This window comes from Nothoprocta perdicaria, unplaced genomic scaffold, assembly GCF_003342845.1.
Source record: "Nothoprocta perdicaria isolate Ctin4 unplaced genomic scaffold, notPer1 scaffold_168, whole genome shotgun sequence".
Classification (NCBI taxonomy): Eukaryota; Metazoa; Chordata; class Aves; order Tinamiformes; family Tinamidae; genus Nothoprocta; species Nothoprocta perdicaria.
Genome location: NW_020454849.1, coordinates 985944 through 1012186, shown reverse-complemented (window position 1 = coordinate 1012186; position 26243 = coordinate 985944). Strand labels below are relative to the sequence as shown.

At 38.0% G+C, this 26243-nt stretch overlaps 1 protein-coding gene across 1 annotated transcript in view; it reads right to left on the bottom strand.

The window, feature by feature from the left end:
- Positions 1-26243, bottom strand: part of TRPM3 (transient receptor potential cation channel subfamily M member 3) — a 242611-nt gene that overhangs the window by 7505 nt on the left and 208863 nt on the right. The window contains exons 18-24 of the mRNA XM_026035828.1: positions 23942-24082; positions 18982-19110; positions 16805-17056; positions 11580-11754; positions 3286-3436; positions 2535-2734; positions 1057-1189 (exon numbers count right to left, since the gene is read on the bottom strand). Coding sequence (XP_025891613.1) covers positions 1057-1189; positions 2535-2734; positions 3286-3436; positions 11580-11754; positions 16805-17056; positions 18982-19110; positions 23942-24082 — 1181 coding nt within the window. The remainder of the gene's footprint in view (positions 1-1056; positions 1190-2534; positions 2735-3285; positions 3437-11579; positions 11755-16804; positions 17057-18981; positions 19111-23941; positions 24083-26243) is intronic.

The following is a 26243-nucleotide window of genomic DNA, read 5'->3' as shown; positions in this document are numbered from 1 at the left end:
TTTAGGCAGCGCTGCATCAGGGACAGTGCTGGAGCATTAAGTGTAAGTAGTAGAGTGTTACATCTATGTAGTCAATTACTACGTTTACTCTCCTGACCTCTGCTAGATGCATTCAAGTCAAAGTGCAGTATTAAGTGTAATGCTTTATGGGAACAATTATGGTTTATTAGAGAAATTACAAATATACAAATAGRTGTCACCCTAGAATATTTTTATTTATGAATCAAATCAGAATCTGACCTTGAAATTTAACTCTGACATTCAGCTGCTGTATAATGAGAGCATATAAGAACCAGAGCAGATAAACTGACTGACGAATTTTAGGACTGGTGAATTTTAAGACTATTAACCTGCAGTAAATTTGTATAATGTTGCCTTTGTTGCCTGTGCATTACTCTTTTGTAGGTGCACTGTAGTTCTTTGGAAATTAATAGCAAGACTCCTGTTGCTTTCAATGAAGCTGTCATACCCAGTAAGATTGGTKTGACACAATGTTCTTACTTTACCTAAATGGCTAATAGATCTTTGCTAAAGCTATAGTTTTCATTAAGGAACTCCCATTCTCTCCCCTTCTGTTCTGACTCCTCGTGTCCTAAAATTCTACTTTCAACAACTAAAATACAAGAAGACATTTTTGTTGATTCTATTATAGCTAGTTGAAATGCTTCAACTAGTCAAAAATAAGCAAAACCTTTGTTTTAGGTAGGAAGAGAAGAAGAGAAAAGTAATATATAACCTTATATCATTCTGCTTTTTAGTTAAGTTTAATTAAACATCACCTCAAATATTTCTTTGCTCAAGAGAAAGAGAGAGATAGAGAGATAGAGAGATAGATAGAGAGAAGGAGAGAAGCAGAGAAAGAGAAGCAGAGAGAGGAGAGAAGGAGAGAGAGAAGAGAAGGTGAGAAGGAGAGAAAGAGAGGAGAGAAGGAGAGAAGAAAAAAGAGAGAAAGAGAGAAAGAGAGAAAGAGACAAAGAGAGAAAGAGAGAGGGAGAATGGAAAGGGAAACACACTTCCAGCTCTGCATATAAAATAGAACAAATAACATATGTGCACCTTTCTGAAGTGACACGAATTCTTTCATCATTTGAGGAATTGAATCTGTCATCCTTTTCTCTAAAATATTCTTCTATGCACTGCTCTTCAAAATCATGGACTTTTTTCAGTTCATCTTCAGTTATGAAGAGTTCTGTGGAAACAATGGAAGGAATTTGAACCTGACTAACTGCTTTAAAATGTGAAATTAGCTCCACTCTTCTTACAGTAGAATTCATGGACCAAACTTTCAAAAGTAGCTTTGAGCTTATCCAGCATTTTGATATGAAATCAGATTCATCTAATTACTGAATTAGCGGCTTCAATTATATATGCTTCTGGAGCATAGAGCAGCAACACTTTAATAACAGGCAAACACTTTGCAAACATGAATGCTTGCTGATTGCATGAAAACTAAACACAGCTGCTGGTCAGGACCTGGAGAGAAGATGTGGGTCAAAATCCACCTGTAAACTAACACACAYATAATCAAATTTGGAGGCTATCAGGAAGGGAGTCTGAGAGTGTGGCGGTTCGGCTTGAKGTTGCAGGTTGAGGTTTGCTGGAAGCAGTGTGGGCTGGGACAGATGTTGTGAGAGATGAGGGGACAGTCTTGCTTGCACTCGCATCTCCAGTGGCACRGCCTGTCTCTGGCCCTTTCCACATGGAGAGGTGGGCTAAGGCATGAGCAGAGGGGTGTCGTCCCAAGCTCCATATCTCTGGCATATATGATGAGGGAACAGGAGCTGCCTTCTGGTTTTATGGCATTATGYTGGAGAGGCATGATGGAGATGAGATGGTATTAAAAGCTGTCTATCTCTGCATCTGCACTAAGTTAGTGCAGATGAAAATTGGAGATAAAATGAAAATTGGAGAGAGGGAGCTGGTTAGGTTGTGAAGAGAAAGGGGGAAAACAAGATGGGGAAGAGGACAGAAAACATTATCAAAATAATCAGACAGGTTTTCTGTCACACTTATGGGCATGCATTGAAGTGTTTGGAGACATCACTCCTCTGGTTTGAATCAATGTCAAGAAGAGAACGTGTCTACAGAATAATTACTCTTYACCATCTCTCAGTTTATTTATACATTCAGGCAAAAAGTATGTTGAGGGAAAGTATGTGCTGTTTGCTTTAAAAATAGGAATGCTACCTCTGCAATTTCATCAGTTAGTTAGACTGAAGACCTGGAAGTGTAATGGACTGTAAGAATTCCAGTAAGAACAGACCTTTAAAAGCTACAAAACAAAACCTTTTGCTCCCAAAGAAACAAACAAGAAAATCCAAGAGCAACAGCTGTATTAATAGTCTCAAGAGAACTAAGATTTCAGGAATACAGGTGCAACTAACTGGTTTACATAAGAATTTTGTAGCTAAAAGTAGCTCTCTACTGAAAAGCTCATTRAAGTGCTAGCCTAGACGCAGCCTCCATTCACATCAAACACTAGATAAGAGCAAGGGCGCTAGAAAGTGGCCCTCTGTAAATTGCTGATGGCTTACTTAATCCGTAGTCTCTCTCATCTGGATCACTTTCATGTTTCCGCCATCTACAGCAGAGRTGTTGGAATATCATAGTCATATGACTGAAAATGATCAGAGGTGGTGGGAGAACYGGTCTTTCGTGAAATGTCATGATTAGCTGATACCTTTGAAACTTCCATACTTGGTTAGATATGGATTTGACTTCAAAAAATGTATTGCTGGAAAGAGAGAAAAGGAAAGACAAATGATATTGAATTTTTTTKGGGGTACTTTTGCAGAAATGGTAGGACAACACTTCTAACCTTAGTGTTAGCATGTTATTATGTTTCCATATCACAAAGAAAGGAAAAGAATACATGAAATGGACAAAATAAGTTACTATTTCTTCACTGAAGCTCTATCAGGCATTTCCAAAGTATATTGCTACTAATTACTTCCACTCTGTACTCCTTTGAGCAACATCCAGTGACACAAGGAATTATTTTTACTCTCATTTTCTTTAGAAGGAGTGAATGATGCTACAACTGACCTTTGAACACTTGGTTCCTTGCACTTACATTGCATATTCATCTCTTAGACACCAAACAGTTTAAAGAGATGAGCATTTCCCTCATTCCCTCTAGTAGGAGGCAAGCTACGACCTCTCCCCTTGTCTCCTTCRTTGCTCTGAAAATGTCTCTCAAGCAAAGTCTTTGATTTAGCTGCCTTCTTACACCATGAACTGSCCCCCCCTAAATCCATATTTAGCCATTTAGCCAGTGCCACTCACTTGAAAACAGCAATGAGGAGGTTCACCAAAAGGATGTTTGCAACCAAGAGGTAACAGGCCATGATGGCAGGAACAATCCATGCTCCTGTCTTGCAAGGAGGCAGCTGGATTATTTTACCATCTTCTCTGGTTTCATTTTGACCACAAGGAGCTGGGAACAAAATGCAAACAAGCAAAACAGGAATGAATCTTATTTTTTCAGGCTTCTTATGCAAATATTTAAATATTTATGAGGGACCTGCCAAAACAACATCTTCCAAGTAAGAGTGACATTGATGTCCCCCAAAGATTTTTGCATTTGCTTTAGATAGTGGTGACGAGGTGCTTATCGTATTTATGATAGAATGCAGGAGCTGCTGTTTATGGTATTGAATGCTGAATGCTGTAATCCCAAGATGTTCCCCTGAAAAAATTTGGAGTCCTGTCTGGTGTGAGTGAGCTGCATGTTCCTGCTAAAAAACTATTGGTAGTATTTTACTCTGGTAGTAACTAGTGTCTATGCAAATACTGATGAAGACACTTAATCCTGTGAAGAGCTAACAGGYTAGTTTTTTACTGTCAAAAGTAGGGTCTTCTTCTGATCAAGTCAGAAGGATATGATAAATAGCATAAAAGTAAACTAAATGCATGAACCTAAAATAAGAAATAGGAATTCCTGTGTACTGCACTACCTGGAGCCCCTCTGAAGGATATTCATAATAACCCTCTGCTTATTAAGGATTTTTGACCGCATGCCTGGAAACAGCAGGGGATATTATCAAGTCTTTACTTCACCAGGTAAAGGGACATGTAAGCAGCAGAGCTGCCACCTGTTTCTTATCTGAACATTTTAGGACAGAAACAGTACTTGTATTAATACTGGAGATCCTAGTCAAGCAGGATACTCAAATGAGGATTTTCCACGTGCTCTGGCTCATACCTACATTCCAGCTGATATTAATTTCCCACTGGCTTCAAGGAGAGCATAGTTTGCCAGTGCYGCATGTTCTGTAAAATCCCACCTTGTGTCAATAGATCCATGAGCTACAGTACCAAGTATTATTTCTTTTCAAAATGTTAATTCTGACCTTAGTTCATAGAATTTGGGATCCAACTGTGGGTGGTTGTACTTTGAATCATGTGATATTGAGTATCACTTGGGTATTTGTTTTTGAGTGCTACATGGATATACTAGGCTACATCACACAGCTTCATATTGCAGAAGAGTATATGTGCTACATCAACCACAGACATGAACTCTCCCACAGTGCTGAACTCACAGAAAAAAGAAGTGTCAAAGTCAAAAATCGGCACTGATACTTTTAACAGCAACTCTGCTGAGTCTAGACCAAAAACCTACAATGATATTAGTCTTTCCCACTTATAAAAATACCCTTTATCACTGGAAAATGCTCAGAACAAATAACTATTTATTCTTAGACAGTGATTTCATGCTTCCTAGTTTTGTTTAGGTCATTTGTGGCCCCAAATGCCATTTGTGAGCTGCTGGATTTCTTGTGCTAAGCGCACTCAGCCTTTATCCAGTAGAAATGAGGACATTGGACACCTCTGTGCATCAAAGCCTCAGAATGAGACTTCATGTTTCTGTTTGTATGGAAATGCTAACTAAGTCACATGCTGATTCAGAGCTAAAGACCAAGAGAACATTGTACCTCAAGCACCTCATGTTTTTACCAGCAATGGAACAAGCTCTCTCTGAGCTGATGGGACCTGTTGCCCTTCAATGTGCTGAAGGACATAGCCAACAGTGTCTCTGTAACAATGAAGGCCATTTCTGAAAAAACTTTAAACTGTAGATCAGGGAAATCAGAAGTTTAGYCCACAGTCCAGCTACAATCCTGTTACCCATCTTCCTCTTTTATTTTTTATTTTTTTTCCCCCTATTTAAAAGCCCTCTAAAAAGACCTCTAGCTTTGAAAACTACTTAGATCAAGAGAGTTTCTGCAACTTTGTCTGCCACACAAGATTYAGAGTATTATTATTGTCTCCTTGTCAGTGTGTGCGCACAGGGACAGCCAAATTCAGATTCCTAGGGAGTGTTCTGCTGTGTTCATAAACAGGTAACGGCTTTTCCTGCATGTCTACCAAAGCTTTTAGCTTTTGTCAGTTCTGTTATGGGAAYAGCTTTTAAATGACAAGGGAATATTAATTTTGTGCCTTCTTTATAGAAACGGACACAACTCAAGCTTCAGATCTGCTGCTGCATGGGAAAAAGTGTGATATGTGACCAACAWGAAGCAACTTATGTTCCACTGAGCTTCACACCAGAATAACTAATAATTTTAATAAAGTTTAGATGATAAAATTATTTTAAGGATTTTTTTCTACTGTTAAATAAATTATTTGCTCAAAATTAATCACAAGAAAGCCAAAAATATATTTTTTCCTATATTAAAAAGGAAAGAATATCTGAGAGCTGATATCAAAAATACTTGCTGAAATTTAAGAAACCGAAGTTCTTATATTTGGAGAAATGCATTTTTTTGGTATTAATTATGCTAATTTCACTAACGACAAACTTTTTCAAAGCTGTTTTTGGCTTGTTTGAAAATTCACACTTATATCTTTTCATTTTAAGGCCTTGTTTTAACAAAGCCATGTAGACTACTTTTAGTGCTCATAAGGAGTTTTGCTGAAGTAAATTCTGTTAGTTTAACTACGTGTGCTTCATGCAATCCAACAAACCCAGGTAGTCTGATATTTACAGGTGAAGGGAGGACATCAAGCCCTGACCTCAGAAGTACTTTGGAAGATATTAGTTGCCTGGAGTTTGAATTTCAGCTATCTGTGTTCACTCAGCTTTCAAGCCATTGCATCCTGACATCTGTGGATGTATGCATTTTTTTTTTGCATCTTTTTTTTTCCTTTTTCCTACTCCCCTCCTGTGCTTGTTTTCCCTTCCTGGCTCGCCTTCACCGTTTCCTGCACGGGCCTTTCCTGCGGCATACCTAACCCTTCCTCTTTCCTGGCCAGCTAATCATCAGGGACCCAACAGCATCGACTCGCCTCTCTGCTCTGGGCCTCAGGCATTGCCAGGGCTCAGCCCCAGAGCTGTTTACAGGCAGAGCATGTCCCCCTGGTGCAATCACCATCGTGACATGGGCACTGTTCTTCTTTAATGGGCATGGGGTGGAGGGCGCAGGAAACAACACTTGCAAATTACTGTGGCATGACCCTTCCCCAAGCTGCACCTTCCAAAGCAGTTGTGGAAAATAACAGAAAGGGGAAAATGCACAATTTAACAGYTTTGTTAACTAGTAGCTTTTTATCTTTGAGGAAAACTGCTCTTTTAAAAATAGATAAGASTTTTATAGCACGGGTTTAAATGTTTGGTAACACAGGAAACTGCTGAACATGTACATATGATCACAGTTCAAAGAAATTATGGAAGCCAATATGTGAGAACCAAGAAACAAACCAACCTGTCTTTTTTATTCTAACCTGAAATGTGCCTTTGCCATTCTGCTTGTAGACAGAGGGGTGCCTTCCAATTTTAATCAGCACCGAACCCAAAATATACAAAAGCATTTGATAATTATTTAATGAAATGTCTAAGCAGTCTTGTTTTAACAATTTGCCAGGCTGCTAAATATTAAAAAAGGATTAAATGAGCTGTGTAAGGCTGGTCACTTCTTTACTGGCAGAGAAAGTACTGAAGTCTGGGAATCTCCAAGTCTCGCTCCAATTCTCTTCTTACCAAAGAAACATCCAGAAAATTGGTCTCATTGGCTGAAGTAAGTTACTTAAACTCTGGTACTATGACCTTATGTATTGTTTCTTGCTCCCAGCCACATTAAAAACATCCTTCATACACCTCTCCTATTCACTGGGATGGTAGTTACATTTCATAGAAGATGACATGTTCTTCTCAGCCTCCCTAATGTTTGCTGCCTCCTGCTTCACTCATTAAAATGCCAAGTGCAACCCAAAATACAAGATGAGAAGGATGCTAAGAAGGTAAAGACTCTTTCTTTGGTGCAGGCCAAAGAGATTCTCAATATGACATGTAAGCCATGCACAAGAATTGTCCCTTGCTGTTGTCTAACTAAGGTGCTAAAAATATTTTCTGCTTTGCAGAGCTGAAATACAAGAAAACATAGAAAAGCACAGGTATGATTCATTATGCTTTGTGCAGAGCTGTTCTGTTAGCTCTGATTCCAGAATAATCCATGTAGATGACATCCCTTATAGAAAAATCCTGTTTAGGCATAAGAAGTATCAATTACCAGGAAGGTATATAATTCAGTGTAAAATTTTCTCTTATGGTAGGGAGTCTTAAAAGGCTGTAGAAAATTTAAATAAATTCTAAGAAATCAAGCAACTTAAAAAACTTAAATAAATACATCATTTGTATTAATTATAATTAAACTCAATGATAGCTAAAATCAGTGAATACTAATTTATCTTTACTCTTATCCTGGAACAAATGCATTCCTGTTACTGGGCACTGCTCCAGTATAAGTTAAAAGAAGAATGTCCCATTCATTTCTGTTAACTTCCATAGGACTCTCCTATAAAGCAACAGGCACAGGGAACAAACACAGCTCAGATTGATCCTCAGATTCCAGATGGCATATGAAATACTATCAGCTGAAAAGAAAATCCGGATGCAGATCTGATATGTGAGACACCATGAAAATCTGAAAAACAACCCCCCCCCAAAAAAAAGCCAAACATCCTCATGTTGACTAACAGAATTTCACATTCTAAATATAGAAACATATGAAGTCTCTTGCTTATTTCCCATAGCCAACTGCCATTTTCCAAGATGTCATTTGTCTGCGTTTTTTGCCCTGCAAGCTCATTCTCTGGAATAACCCTTCCCTCTTYAGTATTTTTCATATACCTCTTTTCCCAAAATGCTTCAAAAAAACTTTTTGCATTATTTCTTTCACTAAAGTGAAATTTTGCTGCCAAAATAGGTATGGCAAACTGAGAGAGAGATTTTATGGCCATGAGTGCCTTTGCAGTATGAAATTCACAAGAGCAACTTAACTGGCCGGCTATTGCCCCGCACATCCCATCAGTCAGCATAAGGCTGACCTGGATTGTAARAGGCATCCCAAAGTGAGACAAGTTCACTTCTTATCAGAAGTTCCCCAGTTCTGTTCCCCTCTTCCTCCTCCAGATAACAAGGCTCTAATGAATTGCCAGTCTGAGAGGAACTACCTTTCAGTTTCAGAACTGTTTTTGCTCTTGTGGTATAATTTAAATGAAAAATTGATCAGAGTTCTAGAAAATTTGCTTTGCCTTTTTATTTTTCCTTTACAATTGGTTCATAGTCAAGAATTTGTAGAAATATATATTTATGTACTGTACTGATAATTAACTAAATGACTTAATAATGTACTCAGACTTCCAGAAGTCAGGACATGACTCTGTCCTCACTTGTGAGCTGCAGGTGAGATCACATGCCAAAGTACCTTAACGCACACTCCAGCAAAGAATGTATTTTTAATAGGGAATGTATACAGTCATGATGGGTAAAATGTGTAAGTGTATAAGACATGCATTAGTTTGGATCAAGACATTTACTAGTGTTTTAACAATGTTGTGTGTTGAGCTAAAAGTCAAAGCAGACCCACGGGATGGACAGGCTGCCAGTTGATGATATGGATCCAGACGTTGTATCTGGTCAGCCTTAATGGCATGCTTCACAAATCAACAGAAAGAAAAGTCAAGAAAAAGTCAAATTTTAGAGTCACAAACACTATTTGTACATTTCTCAAACACAYCAGAAGAATCTTCAGGCTCAAAGGTATATGCATTTCTAAGGTCAGCACTTTTGTTGAATATTAAACTTGCAAATAATATACATATATGAAACACCAGCACTCTGAAGAAAACACTAAGAATCCCTTTTGTTTGCTAGACAGGCAAACAAACAAAGAAATTAAACCCCTCTCCAAGCTATGAATTGCAGTATTGACTTAGCATAACAATTTTAGTACATATTTATCATATTTGAGAAAGCACAAACACTTTGTAGCACTCTACAAGAAAAATACAGTGGCTGATTTAGCTTAGAACAACTTAGAAAATATTCAAATAGTGAAAAAAGGCAAGTATCCTAGTGAAATATTTTAGGTGCCAATCAGGTCATTGTGATTGTATAGCAACGTCACTGACCATTTGCTCATGTTCCAGTCTATTCTGGAGGTAACGTTTTTGAGACAACTCAGGCAGACATCACATATTACATGTAATCTGTGCTGAAAGAGTGGCAGATTCTGATTCCCTGCGTCATCTGTCTCTCAGGAAGGAGGAACTAGGTGTTGCTTTTCATTTTGATATCGCCACTTTTGCAGCAACTCCTGGTTTCCTCGGCCCAGACAGAAGAACTGCACGTCCATACTCACAGCTGGGGTTGAAACTGCCAGGAATTTTGCTTTCCCTAAGGCTCACTGTAACTATCATGCATTTTTTTTGCAAGGTTTATATGTTGGGCATCTAAATAACACAGAAGATTGCTACTAAACCTTAGGCAAGGTATGGAACCTGCCACCCTCTTGTTATACATGTTATACATTTACATTCTTAAAAAGCCACGCTCCATTTGAAAACACTTTTATTTCTGAGGTTTCAGGGTTCTAAACTACAATCAGCACTTAATCAACATAAATATGCTGAGAATTTCTTACTTAGTCAATTGCCACGTTTGTTGCACTATGGTAGTTACTTAGTACAACATCAATAAATGGCCACTTGTAGAGGGACAGACAGAATTCTGCTTAAGGAATGGACTTACAGTTTATGGGTTACATAGGTTTATACATTTATAAATCTTTAACCTCTTTCATTCCTTTGGAATAAGCTGAATTTTTATTCCCCCCCAAATCTTATGACTTTGGGATGAAATGCATGTTTTTAAATTAAAAAAAAAAAAGAAAAAAGATAGGATCAAGTAAAAAGCTAAACTCAAGGAGAAGCTTTATGCTTTTATGTAATTGCTTACTTCCTTGCATGCCATGCTGCCTCTGAGAACAAAATGGAAAGATAATCATGAAAAAGAGATTTTATTTGCATATCCACAGTAGAAATTCCATGTTCATCCGGGAAGAAGAAATACCAATAGCACTGCTGAAATACCTGTCATATGATATATATATATGTCTGTTCCTTTGAGACTTCTTAAATGTGTGTATGTGTTTGTGGATTCTTGTGGATACAAACGCATGCATTCTGATCAGCTCAGTTAGGACTGAAGTAATCAGTCCTAAAAAATCCTTCTTTTTTTAATTATTATTTTTACCCATTCAGTATTTTTCAGTACTGATAAAGCAGAAGATAAGTTTTGAAAACACTGTCACTTCTTGGGCAGTGCATAGGATAGAAAAGAATACCTTAACTTTAGGTTAAGTAGATTCTACTTCTGGAAGAGATTCTACTACTGGAAGAGATACTCACTCATAAATCCTGCCAAGACCAGTGTACATTTAAGCAGAATTTCTGAACATCATTTATACATTAAAATTTGTTAAAGATAGGCTATTTGTGATTCTTACTTCGTTCCATTCATCACACCATGTAATTTATCATGACCACCTATCTTCTTTGGCATAGTACACCAGGTGGCACCAGAAGGTTTAATTTAAAAAGAAAAAAATGCCATTTTCCTGATTACCTGCCAAATGAATCCTGAGGAGATATTATATGAAATCCTGGCTTTCATTCTGTTTGCACTGACATGAACATGCTCTTGTGTTCCAATAAATAAATAAAGCAAAATTCTAATAATGGACCTACTGTCCCCAAAGAATCGCATCACATGGTTTAGCATAAGGATGGTGGTAGTGAGCAAGTTATGGCAAAATGAAAATACAATGGATTAGGTCTTCATGGAGTGGAGGAGCTGAAGGTCTAACATAATATTATTAGACTCARTACTCAGTATGAAGTTAGGTCAAAAGCATTTAGGTCTAAAATCAAACTAATAGATAAAAGAAAAGAAATGACTTTGTGTTCCAGATATATCAAAGAACTCATCATGGATGCCTGGGAGGATATCTCCATAACCCAACTGGTAGAAAGAACCATTTAAAATGTTATTTGTATGCAAAGTAAATTTAGCAGTACAGATGTCTGATTAAATAACTGGAATGTGATGCTAGATACACCTTCTAAAACTGGTACCTTGATATTAGCAATAGAAATATTTGTGTGACCATTCTCTGTGACAGAGGAGTCCTCTAGCCTGAGCCATTTATTGAGAACACACACATGATCTACCAAGACATCATCTATTCGAAATTGGATACCTGACTTTGGAGTATGAGAATCATAAACTTGCTTACGGTCTATCTGGTCTGCAAACACTTCCCCATAGATCATCCAATAAGGCATGTAAAAAATGTTTTTCGCCAGCTTCCACGAAGGCTCCTCATTGGGGAAGAGAATAGCCTGTCTTGCAACACCAAAGCTCATCAGAACCACCAACATGATGATGACAAAATACATCATGTCTATCATCTGAAAGTCATGAGAGGAGAAGAGAGGGAGAGAAAGAGAAAGAAGGGACAAGAATTAGAGGAATTTAATTGTCTATATGTCATTCTGTACTGCAAAAAGGTTGTAAGCCACAGCGTTTTTAAAAACAACTTCTGAAAATACACTCTCAATTTTACACATAGCAAATTTCATTTTCAAAGAAGGGAAGTGGTATTATTGTGTCCTTGGTTTTCCCCAGGCCTGCTMTTAAGAATAATTTCAATAATATGAATAGGCTTAAAAATACAGACTGCCATCTGGTCACATCAGTTGCCTGAGCAGCAATATAGGTCCTCTGCCATCAGCAGCCCAGTCTGGGCACAGGTCACAAGATGACGTATTGTTTTTAGGCACCTAGTAGCAACTGTACCCAAACAAAAGAGCTGACACAGATTATTTTATTCACTAGTTCTCATTGTCTAGGAGCAAAGGAAGGAAGCTGCATCTAACATACGGAATAACGGGAGGCAGAACAGCCTGTTATTGCAACATAAGGGACACCACAGTGGTAACTAGTGAGAAAGAAAGCTGTGATACTGGCTGGACCAGAAATCAGCCTGGTGGGGTATTTGACAAAGGCCATATCTAAAACAAAACAAAAACAAAAAACAAACAAGCAAACAAACAAACAAAAACCTCACACACAAAAAAAGTGAAATGCAGATAATACTGACACTCAGCCATATTCTTCACTGTTGTTGAATGGCTCATTAGTATATGCATAACATTAATTAGTGCCTGCACACAATGTCTACCCATTAAAAATTTTCCTGGGAAAAGTGGAACAGCAGTCCTAGGAGGTACTGAATAAAGGGTGGAGACAAGAGCAGGAGCTGTGCTAGCAGAGYCAGTGAGGCCCTCGAGAGCACAAGCAAAGGACAAACCTTGGACATCAAACAAATCTAGCACAGATGCTTTATAACCAAAAATGATTTGGAAAAAAAAAAAAGTGATAATCCTGTAAGGCCTCTTGTAAGATCCTATTAAACATTTTAGTTATTATGGCTTTTATTTATACTTTTGCTCATCTAGAGAAGTAACTTGTATCTCTGGCACATACTCTGCCCAAGAGTATCTCTAATTTTTTTTCTGAATTTTAATCTCCATACACTTCTAAATCTCCATTTTCTGGCTCAGCTGCATTCAGAGACAGGGATGGCCTGGCCAAGCATATGACCAATGTGCCTCCAAAGTAAGGATCATACAGCAGGTGGATCTGCCATTGCTCACAGGGTTCTTCACCTTCAAAGAATGAAGAGAGAGGGAGGAGGTCAAAATAACAGTTTGTTGGAGAAAAGAGAGGGACACAGAGGAGCAAACAGAAAAGGATATTCTCACAGTTAGTGGGGAAGAGGCTGTAAGAGRAAGAGACCTGCAGGAAGGGCCCCGGTGGGAGACTCCTGAGGATCTGGAAAGATGGAACTGGAGATAGGTGATAAAAAAAACAGGAGAAAATGAAAATCTTGAGGTACATCAAAATTGCAGGAAAGAAAGAAAAAAAGAAAAGCAGGAAAATGAAAGGAGAAAATATATGTCATAAAGCATTAAAAATGGACACACAACTCATAAACATTTCTGTGCTATTCAGAATATTAATCTTCTGGGGAAATCTAACTTAAGAGGAAATCCAGATCCTTATGTCAGAGACCATCCTGAAATGAGGAATCCATATAATGGCATTCTAGTTCTTGCTGCTTTTACAGAAGAAACTTATGGATGACACTCGTACCCTCTTTTCTCCTCTGATAAAACTTTTATTTCAGATAGAAATATATGATATGTTATAGTTATGTCATATTGTATGTTATAATATAAATACATTTCTTGCAAGCAATTAAACACAACCAACATTTCATGCTAATTTAAGATAATTCCTTGAAAGTTTCCAGTGTTTGTAATTAAGTATCACAGATATAGAAAGAAATTGGAAGAAATAAAAATTTCARTGTTGTCTTCTCTTCAAGAAGTATATCAGCTTTTCAGTCCTTCAGTCTTTTTAAAACCTCAGTAGCTTGGCTGAAAGCTGGTCAAAGAAAGGAGAGCCTTTACACTATCTTTAATGGGTAGTGCATAAATCCTTTGGTCCTTTGGCATAGTATACTGCAAGACCAAATTACAATCTCTATTTTAACAATGTTACAACCATTTCAGTCATTCCAATGAACACTTCAGTTGGTGATGAAAAAAAAATGGTAAAGCAGGAATGTCTTAGTGTACTTTTACAGACTAGCGCTCTCCATTGCTCATTTGGGATTGCGGGGTAACTAAGAGAACACACACTCCTGCATAGGAGAGCAGCTGACATACTTCTAACTTTCTTGATGTGCCACAGGGATTTTGTAGCATTCCCAAAAGGAAAGCACATAATTCTACCCTTGTGTAGAGATCAGAAAGTATATTTTAGTAAGCACAGTCTGGTACTGAAATTAGCTAATAGTAGTAAACTAATAGCCATTATGTTTCTTACTCTTCATCTCTTTACCTTTAATTTAGTTCACTGCCTTTAAACCTCACATGCCCATTACTGCCCCTCCTTTAAATACACYGGAATAGTTGCTTACAGGGGCCAAAGGCAACACTTACTACTCCAACAATTTTGCTGGATGCAACATAGGTGCAGGTGAAGTGAGAGATCTGGAAGGCTGGGAAGATCCATCTTTTGCTTCTTGAATCTACAACTTGAAAAGCCCTTTAAGACAGCTATTGCTATGGATTGCATTACATGTGGCCTGCTGAAGCAGCCAGGAGCTATGGTGGGCTTACTCTGTGGAAAAATCAGCTCAGTTCCTTCCACTGTGTTGTAATGTGCTTGCAAGACCCCAGAATCAAAGGGAGATATCCCAAGGAGCTAAAGGAGAAGGTGATTTAAACAAAAATACMCAGGGGATCTCATTGCAGCCTGGAGCAAGCAGGTGCAACTCCCAGGGAAGGCTGTGCATGATCATGAACTGATATAAATAGGGTGGCCATTACACAGGGGGATAAAGTAGCCAGAAAACGGATGTGAGAGGCAAATTTATGTAACTCCCACCCACTGGGCATTCCGTGTGTGGGCAAAATGGATGTGTCAGCATTGCTGAGTGCATGGAAAGTTGGATGAGGTATCAAAATCAGATAACAGGAAGGCATAAAATAAAACAATTCCCTCCTTTAACAGATGCCCACACCTTCAGAGTACACTGGTAGCTCAATCCAACCCCTCTGAGGGGGTGCCAAGCCCACAGAGGCTAGTGATTTTCTTGCATTWGTTTTCCACAGAATACAAAAGTGAAGTGAGGCTTAATTCACTGCACACATAAGAGGATGCCAAACTCATAGAAATCATATTATATGTGGCTTTCAATAATTTCCTTTTGGTGTTGACCTCAGGAGAAAAATGTATGACAGTTTCTACTACTGTAAAGGCTGGGCTCCTATCAGTTCTCCATAACACTAACAACTAGAACTTGCTTTATTCATGGACAAATTGATTATTRTTGTTTTTCTTTATTTCACTATTCTTTATAACATAGCAGAATATGAAGGTASCTGTTTTCTCAAGTTTACCAGACTATGGATTGCATAAGCCTCAGAGGCAGCTGAGCATCCCTGATTGAGGAACATGGCCTAGGTGGGACAGTGAAGGTATAGATAGTAAAGGAGTGGTTTCCCTTCAGTCTTTTGGTCCTTCCTCCCTTTCCTACTGTCCTTTCCAGTAACTTACAGCAAGAATTGACGAGTGTTTTCTCTGCTGTACTCTAGAGTTCCACAAAAATCTCTCCTATAAATATCTTTCTGGTTTCCTTGAAGGATGACATCAAAATCCTGCCTTCAGGAAATAAACATCTAACAATACTTTTGTTTGTTTCTTCTATGTTTTTAGGTAAATTGTTCTTTCTTTGTTATTCCCAGTCAAGAACTTAATTTTGAAAGCTCATATGCTGAAGGAGGAGGTCACATCAACAGTCTGGATTTTTCYTGTCAATTTTACAAATTTGAAATTGCCTGCTTATAATCACTGGGCTTGTTGTGACTATCATAATCTCAGGGAGGGATCCAAGTCCATTGTCTTTTCCTGTGATTTAGAGGAAGAGGGAGTGTCTGTTTTTTTACTTTATGGACCATGGCAAGCCAAAGTACATGGCAAAGCCATTTGGACTTACTGATTATTGTTCATAGACAAAAATAATCAGACTAGAATGGTAATCAGACAACAGTAAAATTTGTATTTGGAAAGTTCAATGTTTAACTCGATGTTCAATGTTTAATTTTTATTGAATGCCAGTCTCATAAGTAATTTAATTTGATTTTCAAAAACAAATCCAAAAKCTCAGAGTGCATGAAGTGGTTATGATTTACACAATAAAGGCTGACTAACAACATAAATCCTGAATGTATAAGTTAAGTGTATATGCAGGTAATATACTAACTGGTACTCAAATACCWGGTACACATGTCGGCATCTCTCTAAATTTAGCTTCTTATTTAGTTTCTATAAGTAAAATGGTGAATTAATGCAACACTTCTTCTTAACTCTAAATGGAAAGAGCCAAGAAGCTCAAACTGAACATCTGGCAGTAAATACTTCTTAGTCTCTTTGTTTGCATTTGCTTCCATCTAGGCTATATACATTGCTGCTGTACTGTATGCATATAGTGTGACAGAGGGACAGAAGCTACATATACACAGGTGGTTTTCCAACCTAATAAGGACCCCTAGACAAAGGCATTGCAAGAACATGTGGCCATCAGGCCAAATGTGAAAGGTTAGAATTTTAGTCATAACTGTTACTCTTTTGAACCTACCATTCCTATTACCGCATGCTTTCTTTGAAGGTCTCAAAGTACTGAGCATGAAGGAATCCCCATTGCTGGGGAACAATGMAGAAGGTTTGGTTCAGTAAGGTACTGATTTCTAGGTTACAGGACACTGCTAATCTATGAGAAAACATGCATACATCTTCAGTAATTTCACTGGCCAAACCAAAGATATGGCGTTAAGAACACAAGGGCAAAACTGTCAAATACAGAAGGAATACACCATCTTCTCTTACCATTTTCCCAATCATCATGACATATGGTCCCAAATACTTGTTTACTCCAAAGATGTCTAGCAATCGTATGTACCAGTAGATGATGTTAACACAGTATATCACTCGTCCATCACTCCGGAGAGGAAGGTCTTGAAGACGGAGCACCATCCCCACGGAGAAGAGAAGAATCGCTATGAGATCGGTGACATTCCAGTACTCCTGGAGCCAAACTTTCACTTTCTGCAACAGTTTCCCAGGTTCCGACATCAATATCTGAAGGATACAACACATGCAGAGACAAAAAGCTGAGCTGTCTTAGTTTAAGCCTGAAGTAAATGGATATATGCCATACAGACCAAAAGCAAAGCTGATAGACTCATGTCATATAAATACTTTATGTATACTCTCATTTTCTTGAGAGCTTCCATTTCAGACCTCTTATTCTGTATCTATGTGCAGATTCTTAAAATAAGAAAATGAAAACTCTCTTGCTCACTTTGAAATCCTTGTGAAATTAGAAGAAATGTTGTCATTTCTTTTTGTTTTCCAAATTGCCTGACTCTGCTTAGCATTTTGGAATAGAAAGATGGAAAGATATTTCACTGGGGAATTYACATTTAAATAAGCTATAAAGTGTTTTAAAAATGTGCATTCAAGTGCCAAGAAATATTTAATTACCATAAAGAAGCTGATTTATCATTTTATGAGGACAAGACCAGCTTCTGCTTGGACCTGCTTTTGGAAGTTCAGTTCCATGGCTGGGAACACAATTYGTAAGAGTAATTATTCTTAACTTATGAATTTATCATCATTCTATTTGCAATATCATTTGGAAGAGCTGATTGTTTTCCTGAATTACTGTTGAAACTATTCCTCAAGTGATTTCTATGAATAATTCCTAGCTTTTAGCTAGTTAACAAGCTATTTGTTTTTAGTTTTCTATATTTAGCTGGAGAGCGTTTGAGCAGACTCACACAGTTCCTTAAAAAGACTAATGCAATCTTTACAATTTCTTATAATTCATTCTCAGGGTGATTTTTAGGCTCATCTTCTATGCACAACCCCCAGCATGTGCTTGGAGATCCATCCCCACAAATGCTTTTGATAACTTTTGCAGGAAGGGCAATTGTGAGGCAAGTGATTAGATAAAAATGGACAGGGCATGGATTCTGCAAGCAGCCTCCTACCTCCGCATCCAGCGGCATCCATCTCCATCAGTGCTGCAGAGCCCTCGTGTGGCTCCTGCATCCATGTCCCTTTTCCTTTCGGGTAGTAAAACAGGTCATGCAATCACTGCTTTGCTCACTGCCTCTGCTCATTCACTCACTGTGCAGAGCTTATTGCGGAGCGGTTGCACCTATTGGCAGCTTCAGGGCTGCTTTTMCCCAGCCCTCCAAAGCATTAACAAGTGTGGGGACTGCAGGGAATGTACATGGAGATGTCAACAAATTCAGMCCAGGGGTGGGAGTGAGCTGCTTCAGCTGAGGTCAAGGATTCGGCACCTCAGATGCTCTTTCTGTTCAACATCCGTGAGCATCTTTAGGGAGATGCCTACGATTACTTGACATAGTTCACAAGAAACTTCAAGATAAAAAAAGGGGGAAAACCTGTAAGGAATGTGTTGTAATACTGGATATAGACTCAATTTCTCCGCAGTTAGGCCTGTTTTAATTTAAAGCCTTCCTTGGCATAGTTGGCACAGACAAAACAGCTGTAAATTTTGAATTCTCTCTATTTGGGGGGGAGGAGTTAAATGTGATATTTTTAGCTGTGTTCCCATCTCCATTTCCATTTCATATAGCCATTCCCTCTCCCTAAAATGCACTTTAATTCTCTAGCCACACTTCAGGGAATATAGCAAAGCTGCAAGATATGTCAGAACAACCATATACTTATGGATGCTATTAAGTATGTATCATGCAGAAATGTGAGCAGAGAAATTCCATGGGAGAGGGTTCTACACAGAGGAGGAAAGAGAAGGATTCCTTGTTTTAAAATGGAGGAAGATAAAATCTTTAAATCTGTCTTTTTAACAACTCATCTGATTTTTTTTTTTTTTTTTTGGCAACAACAACAAAAATTTATGATAAACCTATCCATTAAAAGATATCTGGAGAAATACAATAAAACTACATATTAAAATGGAAAAAACATGTATTTCCTTTTTCATACTGCACTTTTGCTTGGGTTGATTTTACCTCTCTCATCTTCTCTATTCCCAGTGTGAAAATGTACGAGATGACAATCCATTCCTGTGTAGATGGCCAGCGATCCATCTTCACTAAGACTATATAATTGAATAGCATCAAGTACCCTATATATGCCAGCTGTAAGGAAACAAAAAGAATATCAATAGTCACTATATTTATGCAGCTCAGGCAGTTTCTCAGACATGGTTTGATATTCTTAAATCAAGTGTAACCAGAATTAAACAGACAAGAGCAATCAGACAGGATTCAATGAAAAAGCTCACATTAAATCACACAGAGAATGGAAACTGCAAAATAGGCATCTCAATCTCCCCCACCTACATCTCTCCAGTAAACCTGTATCATCCCACATTTTTGGGACTCTCACACCCTAATGCAAGATACCACACACCGGCTTGTTGTCACCTATGTGTATATTTCTCGCTAGCCCACTTATTAAACTCTTTACTTCTCTAACACTCCCTCTCCTGCTTTTTATCCTTGCTCATATACCTAGGGCTCATTCTGACTTTTCATGTCTTTTTTTTTTTTTTTTGCATAGCCCTTGTCTGAAGCCTAGAAAATCTTAGGTGTTRCTAATGATCACTCTACCCCACGCAGTATTGGTTAGGTATAGACTTAACCTAAACCACAAGTCCTTAAGCACTGCTACTCCTATTCATCTTTCTGCTGCAAGTAGCCATACATTTTCACTTTCTATTCTTTGTAGGTTTTTAAGTACAACCATTTTGCTTCTCCTTCTCTCTATACCTACCTTCTGGCCTAATCTTTGAAATATTAAAAAATGGGGATTATATGTTTTTTTCCTTTCTTTCTACATGTCCAGTCTAATAAAATAGTCAGTCAAAACAAAACAAACMAAAAAAGGAAAAAGGCATCAGCAAATCTGCAAATGCAGAGGAGCCCTGGTGCYGCAGAGGGCTGTGGACTGTGACCTGTAGCAGGAGTGTGTGGCTGTGTGGCTGTGGCTGGGCTTTGTGGTACCCAGCATCTAACTGCGATTCCAGTATCAGTTCAACAAGAAAATGCATCTTAAACAAATTCAGATCAGAGAAAATATCATTCAGTCCTGTGCACATGCATTCTGCTCACAACCTCCACTGCTGGAGAAAYGATTCATCTATATTATAAACAGAAGTTTTTCTTTTATGCACTTATACCTATTTGTTTACTCAGTTTCAGACTTGAGATGTTSCAATTGCAGAGGGTCTTGGGACTTTTCAGTAGGATTTTCCAGAAGTTCAGCAACTCACAGAATAGCATTTATGGTCTTGTTCTACATGCTAGCAAAAACACTTTTGCACTATGTAAAAGCCACAGGATTCTGGCTTTCTTTTGGTTGTTGRTTTGAAGTACGCTCAAGAGAATTTTTTAAACTACTTACAACTATCAGTATTTAAAAYGGAGAAAGAAATGATCTCATTTGTCTTCCAGTCTGTGCATGACAATGTATTGCAATGCCCAGGTCCAGAGCAATCTTGGTGTTCCCTGAACACTCCTCAGGGAAACAGGGAGCAATAACAACTTATGGCAGCACCAAGGGCATCACGTGAGTTGGCTGAAAACCCATTTAGAYACATGCCTCCCCAGGAGCACCTCCTACCATACTGCAAAAAGTCAAGTGACAGTCACTTACAGTCCCTCTTGGCATATGTTTATTAGATTTCATTAAAAGCTAATTAGTAGCAAATTTTACTGATTTATTTTGAGTCATAAATCTTTTCTGAACTTCTGTGGYTGGTGTGGCAAAAGAATAGAGACATTGAGATAAGAGAGATCATAAGACTCTTACTGTAATTAGGAGCCTTTACTTTTTCTTTTATTTTGAGATTTTGTCAGTCCAATTTTACTAAAAATTACTGAAAATTTTCACTTACAAAAAAAGCGATGTCATATCAATTTAAGAATTGAATGCTGCTGAAGCTGTGGCCCTTTCGTTCAAGACATGAGCCCTTCAGGCTGTTGGTGACACCCTGTCTTCCCCTCCTGGTGTCTGTAATTCTGCCCTCCCAGAAGCATGTCCTGCTCCYATAACACGGTCAAACCTCAGGGCAGTTGGCATGCAAGCCCTTCAAAAGTGTTAYTACACAAGGAGCTGAATGCCCTATTTTTATGCTTCTACATGGCTTGGCAGAGACAGGGGTTGCTCTTCCAATGCACTTGAAGAAACCAAGCACAGGAAGGCAGTGTCCGCTATGGAGGACACTGCCTGTAGAAAATATCCAAACTCACTAAAGCAAGGAGTGAGTCTGGAAATCCTACCAGTGGGAGAATGCTTCAACAGCAAGACTACATTCACCTCTCCTCACTGCCTACTGTAACTAAATAATCATAAAATTAAGTGGTCTGAAAATGAAAAACTTATGGTAAAGCCACTGTGATGCTTAGAAGATAGCTCTTAAAGGGGTCCAGTTCCCTCCATAAGCATAAAAGTGGCCTCTTTCACCTTGCGTCTTGCACTTCAACCTAAATTCAGTAGTAAGCAGGAAAAAACATCTTTTTCTGGCAGTCGGTAAGAAGAGACCTTGAACCGGTGGGCTTCCATGCAACAGGCACAAAACAAAATAAAGTAAAAGATGCTTGAAGGTAATGGGTGTCCGGAGCAAAAGGTGAAAGTTTTGTTTGTGAGAAAARGCTTGTTATTTTGACAGCTCTCATGAGCCAATATATGGCTTACTTAAAGATCTCTGAGTTTAGCCTACTCTTCTGTATTTTAAGGATGAAGGTGGATATAAATACTGAGTAAGAGAGGATAGGAGGATATATAATAATCAAATAGTTTTAATTTTTGTAGAATAGTTTTGGACACATTTCTTGCACTGAAGACTGTAGAGAGTAAAATTTGGGGGTTTTCTTTTGACTAAGCTATGATTAGAGCTTCCATCTGTGTGCTCTGGAAAAGTGAGATAGACTGAGCCATTTTAATGTTCATCTAAAAATTCCCTTTTTTTCTCCAGGAGTTCGATATATCCAGCTGGCCAGTCACTGCAGCCAGGATCCCTCTTAATTTGCTCTTGAAGCTCAGTGTAGCTGAGGTCCAGATTTAATAAGTGACCTTGATTGAGACTTGCCTTAGGACATAAAACTCTAGAAACAGGTCTAAATGGAAATGCAGTATTGATCTCCCTTTCCCATTTTAGAATTAAACTAACAGGGAGAGCCAGGATTCTTCTTTCTGCTTATAATAGAAGGACTTTCCTGGTTATGTATAATACATTTTGCAATTGATAATGATACTAGACTGCTGATGAGCAGTTTTTAGACTCATCAGCCTGATTAACATATATTGGCTATAGTTCAGCAAGTAGTAATGCCAAGTTGCCAAAATGCAGTTATTTGCTAGCATAAGCTGTCCACCACAATTTCATCTCTGTTGATGTGGGTTGTTCCTGCTGTCTGTAAATGTATTGTCTACATCTCAGAAAGGTAGTGTTTTTAATAAGAAGCCATCTGCAGCAGGAGGGAGAGAAGTACATTCCTTGTGATTACTGAAGCCAGGCTGCTTTGCATTCAGCAAATTGATAGAAAATATAGCAGGGAAAGATGACAACAAATCCTCTAGCCAACTCAACAGTGCCAAATCAGAGTACATATTTTGATAAGATAGATTTAGAAATCACTAATAATTGAAAATCTACCACCTCCTTACACAATTTACAGTGATATTCCTTAGAGCCATCCTGTTAGCAGTTGTTTTATTATATCCAGCCTAGGGTTACCTTGCTGCAGTTTAATTAATTTCTTTTTGCTCTGTTTATCAAGGATTTGGAGAATACTCCATTTTGTTCCTGTTTGCATCTACCTATGCATATTTGCATATTTGAAGACTATTAAACTTCACAGTTTGTCTTTCCAGAGAATATAACTCCACTTCCTTAAATATTTCCCCAAAAGAATGATGTTACATCAACCTATAGATGCATTTTAAAAATTCTCCTTTGTATCTTTCAAACCAGGGCACATTTGTCCCATGATGTGGAAGCTGGGRGTATAATATTCCAGACAAGCTTTTACTAGTGCCAAACAGAATACTACTTTCTATGTTCGCTTTACATTTTCATCCTATCCTTCTACATTCTAATGTCATTTGAAAATTTAATAACCAGCCTCTATTTCATCCTCCAAGTTGTGAATGAAAATCTCAGACAGTATCTCATGTAGGAAGACCCTAGTGGAACCCTTCTTAATACCTGTTTCCAGCTTGATAGCGAATAATTAATGCCTGATCTTGAGGAACAATTGCCAAAAAGCTTYGTATCCACATAATAACTGCTTAATATAGCAGTTATTAACTTATCAGTGAAACACAGTCTATCTAAGTAAAAATATAAGACATCATGTGCTTTCCTTCCCACCTGCAAAGCCTGCTTCTTTGTAATGCAGGAAATTAGACTGTCTTGACATAATTTGTCCCTGAAAAATCCATGTTGGCTGCCACTTGTATCTTTATATTAACAGGTAATTACACAAACATTTTGTCTGAGAGGCACTCTGCAGATTAGCTGAACAGAACAAAGCAAAAATGTTCCCAGAAAAGATGTGCTTTATCTGTTTCTTATTTTCATCAGTTATTGTCCAACTTGACATCCTGATTCAGAGCAGGCTCCCACTGGACTCTGCAGTGAATTCCTTTGGAGCACTTGCTGACAGCAAACTACTGCTTACTGTTGTGGTTTAAGAAACCGTACATAGCAGTTCATATTTTAAACATTCAATTCCAGAATGAAACAGTAGCATTTAAAACTCTTAGACAGGTCTGCAAATCCACAGGTCTGATTTCCACAAATGATGATTATGAAAATATTTACTGAAAAGTCTTCCTCTGCATGCAGATAAAGACTTCCAAAGTCTGTATCTTCAAAGTTTTCAAAGTCAAATACACAAGACAGTCCTGACGCTATCCCAGTACTTGTCCCATCAGTAGTAACATAACAGGAAAGATACATACTGTGTAAAACCAAAATTTAACAATAGGAGCATTGTAGAACTCATAGATCTTTCTTCCAACAGGGATCAGTCTGTGCCTGCTCTGAACTTCCTCTTCCTCTTTCTTTCTTGATGATTCTCCGTTCCCTCGTCCCAACATTGCCTACAAGGAAGGACATTTTTGTGTTTCTTTCATTGTGAAAGATGAATAAAGTTATTTTTTGAGATTTCAAAAGGAACTCATTCAAAAGTTCTCATATTTCTTGGTCTTTAGGAAAACAAACAAACAAACAGAAGAACCTTGGGTGACCATAGCTATGTGTAAAACGCTTCCCCCTTGGATTAAGAAGCTACTGTTTAGTACCTTACAATTTGAAACAGTGATGTTTTATCAGAAATTGTCAACACCAAGATGATCCTTGACTGGTGGATGAAAATTAAGATGCAGAGAACATTCCCCCTTTGTGCCGTAATGATTTGTTTTTTCCCAGCAGTAGCTTCTTATTGTATAGAAATACAATTTGCTTAATGTGTATATATACAATTTGCTATATGTATAAGCACAAATTGTATCATACAGCACAAACACAGAGAAAACAGAGAAGTTTTGGATATAGTGTTACAAAGGAAAGATCATAAGGTTGATACTGAAAGAGAACAGCAGGGAGAAATGTGGGCTGACGGTTGCTGAACTGGAAGCAAGGAAGCTAGTGATGATTTTTGTGTTGATCTTTGTATCTACCATAGGTATTGCTCCCACAGAGAACGTCTTATGGATGTTGAGGGTGGAGCAGGACTGCTCACTGTGGGAATAAGGCCTTGGATTGCTAATTTTCCATAAAGCTTTTTCCATAAAGAAGCTCATGATTGCCTGTGCTGACTTGATTTCACTATTACTAACTGCATTTCATACTCCTCTAAGATCTACTCAGAGTTCTGGAAACACATTCTTAAGAAGTCCTCAGTAGTAAGTGCACAGATATCAGGCAACAGAAGATATTCATATGTTTACTCTTAACTTTATGCTCAGCTTTAGACAGGAGTAGCAGGACTGACTAAACAAATACTAAAATTAAGATGTCCCTTTATATTTAGAACATAGACTAATCTATTAAGCGTTTCCTTTTAGAATTTTTTTTGTGAATAGTAGACTAATAGCATTAGTGTCCTGAGCAAATTCCTACTACTTAATTTGTGATGGAAGACATGGATTGCAGTACTYCTGTACATGAAGGCAATTGCAAGAACTAAGATATAACTGCCCTATCTAGGTATGCAGGGACTGCACCATGATGCTTTTTTGAAATGTTTCTATAATGTTTTTCTGAAAGTAGATCAAAGCACTTTAGTACTTTCATATCAACTRAAACCAAACTTTCAACATTTCTTAAGATACTATTATTCACTATAGCCATGATTTTAAGATGTGGAAAACTAAGCCACTGAGACAATTGTCAAAGAGAACAATGAGCTGCCAGGCATGCTGTCTTTCAATGCAGAGGTTCCTGTTTTATCTGTCTGTGTTCTCTGATTAAACAGACTGCTATGCACATACTTCACTAATCAGCATCAGGTGAGCTATGTGATCTGGTTCTAGTTCCTGGTAGGAAAAGGAGATGAATTTTGGCCATAAATGTCAAGCAATTTCCATGTATTTAAAATTAGGGATCACATTTTTTCTTTTTCTCCCTTTTCTTTTTTYCTGGCTCTCATGCAGAGCCAYTCAGACAGGTCTTTGGTGATGTAAAATATTACACTCTAATAATAAACTGGTGACCACATTTCTTTCTTTCAGTTAATCAAGATATTTGTAACACTGCTTATAAATATGATCCTAGATTTCTGCTGTCTAATGATTTTGTGGTATTTAATTTATACATTTATCTTTTTCTCTGGTGTTATTACTTTCTGTGCAGTTTTTTGAAACTGACCATGCACAGATACTGTCTTTCATATTTTTACCAAAGTAAAGACAAGACCCAGKACACAAGTTGGCACTTCCTGATATCCTTTCAGAACTGCAGTTTACTTTGATGAAGTTATCTCTCTCCTTTACCTCTTTATACCTGATCTGATTTTTGAGTTCTTTACCATACATATATAAAAAAAATGCATATGAAAGTGTCCCTATCCTGATTCTCTTGCACAATAAAGCGCTCTAGGGTCTGGCAAGAGTTTATTAAGAAGAAAAGGAAGTGGCTGATGAGGAGATGGCTGAATGGTTCTCATTAGATAAGCAGATAGTCTGCAAGGCCATGAGACTTACAGAACACAATCATAGTTCACAGAGACTACGCATCTTTCACAGAAACCTACATATCGTT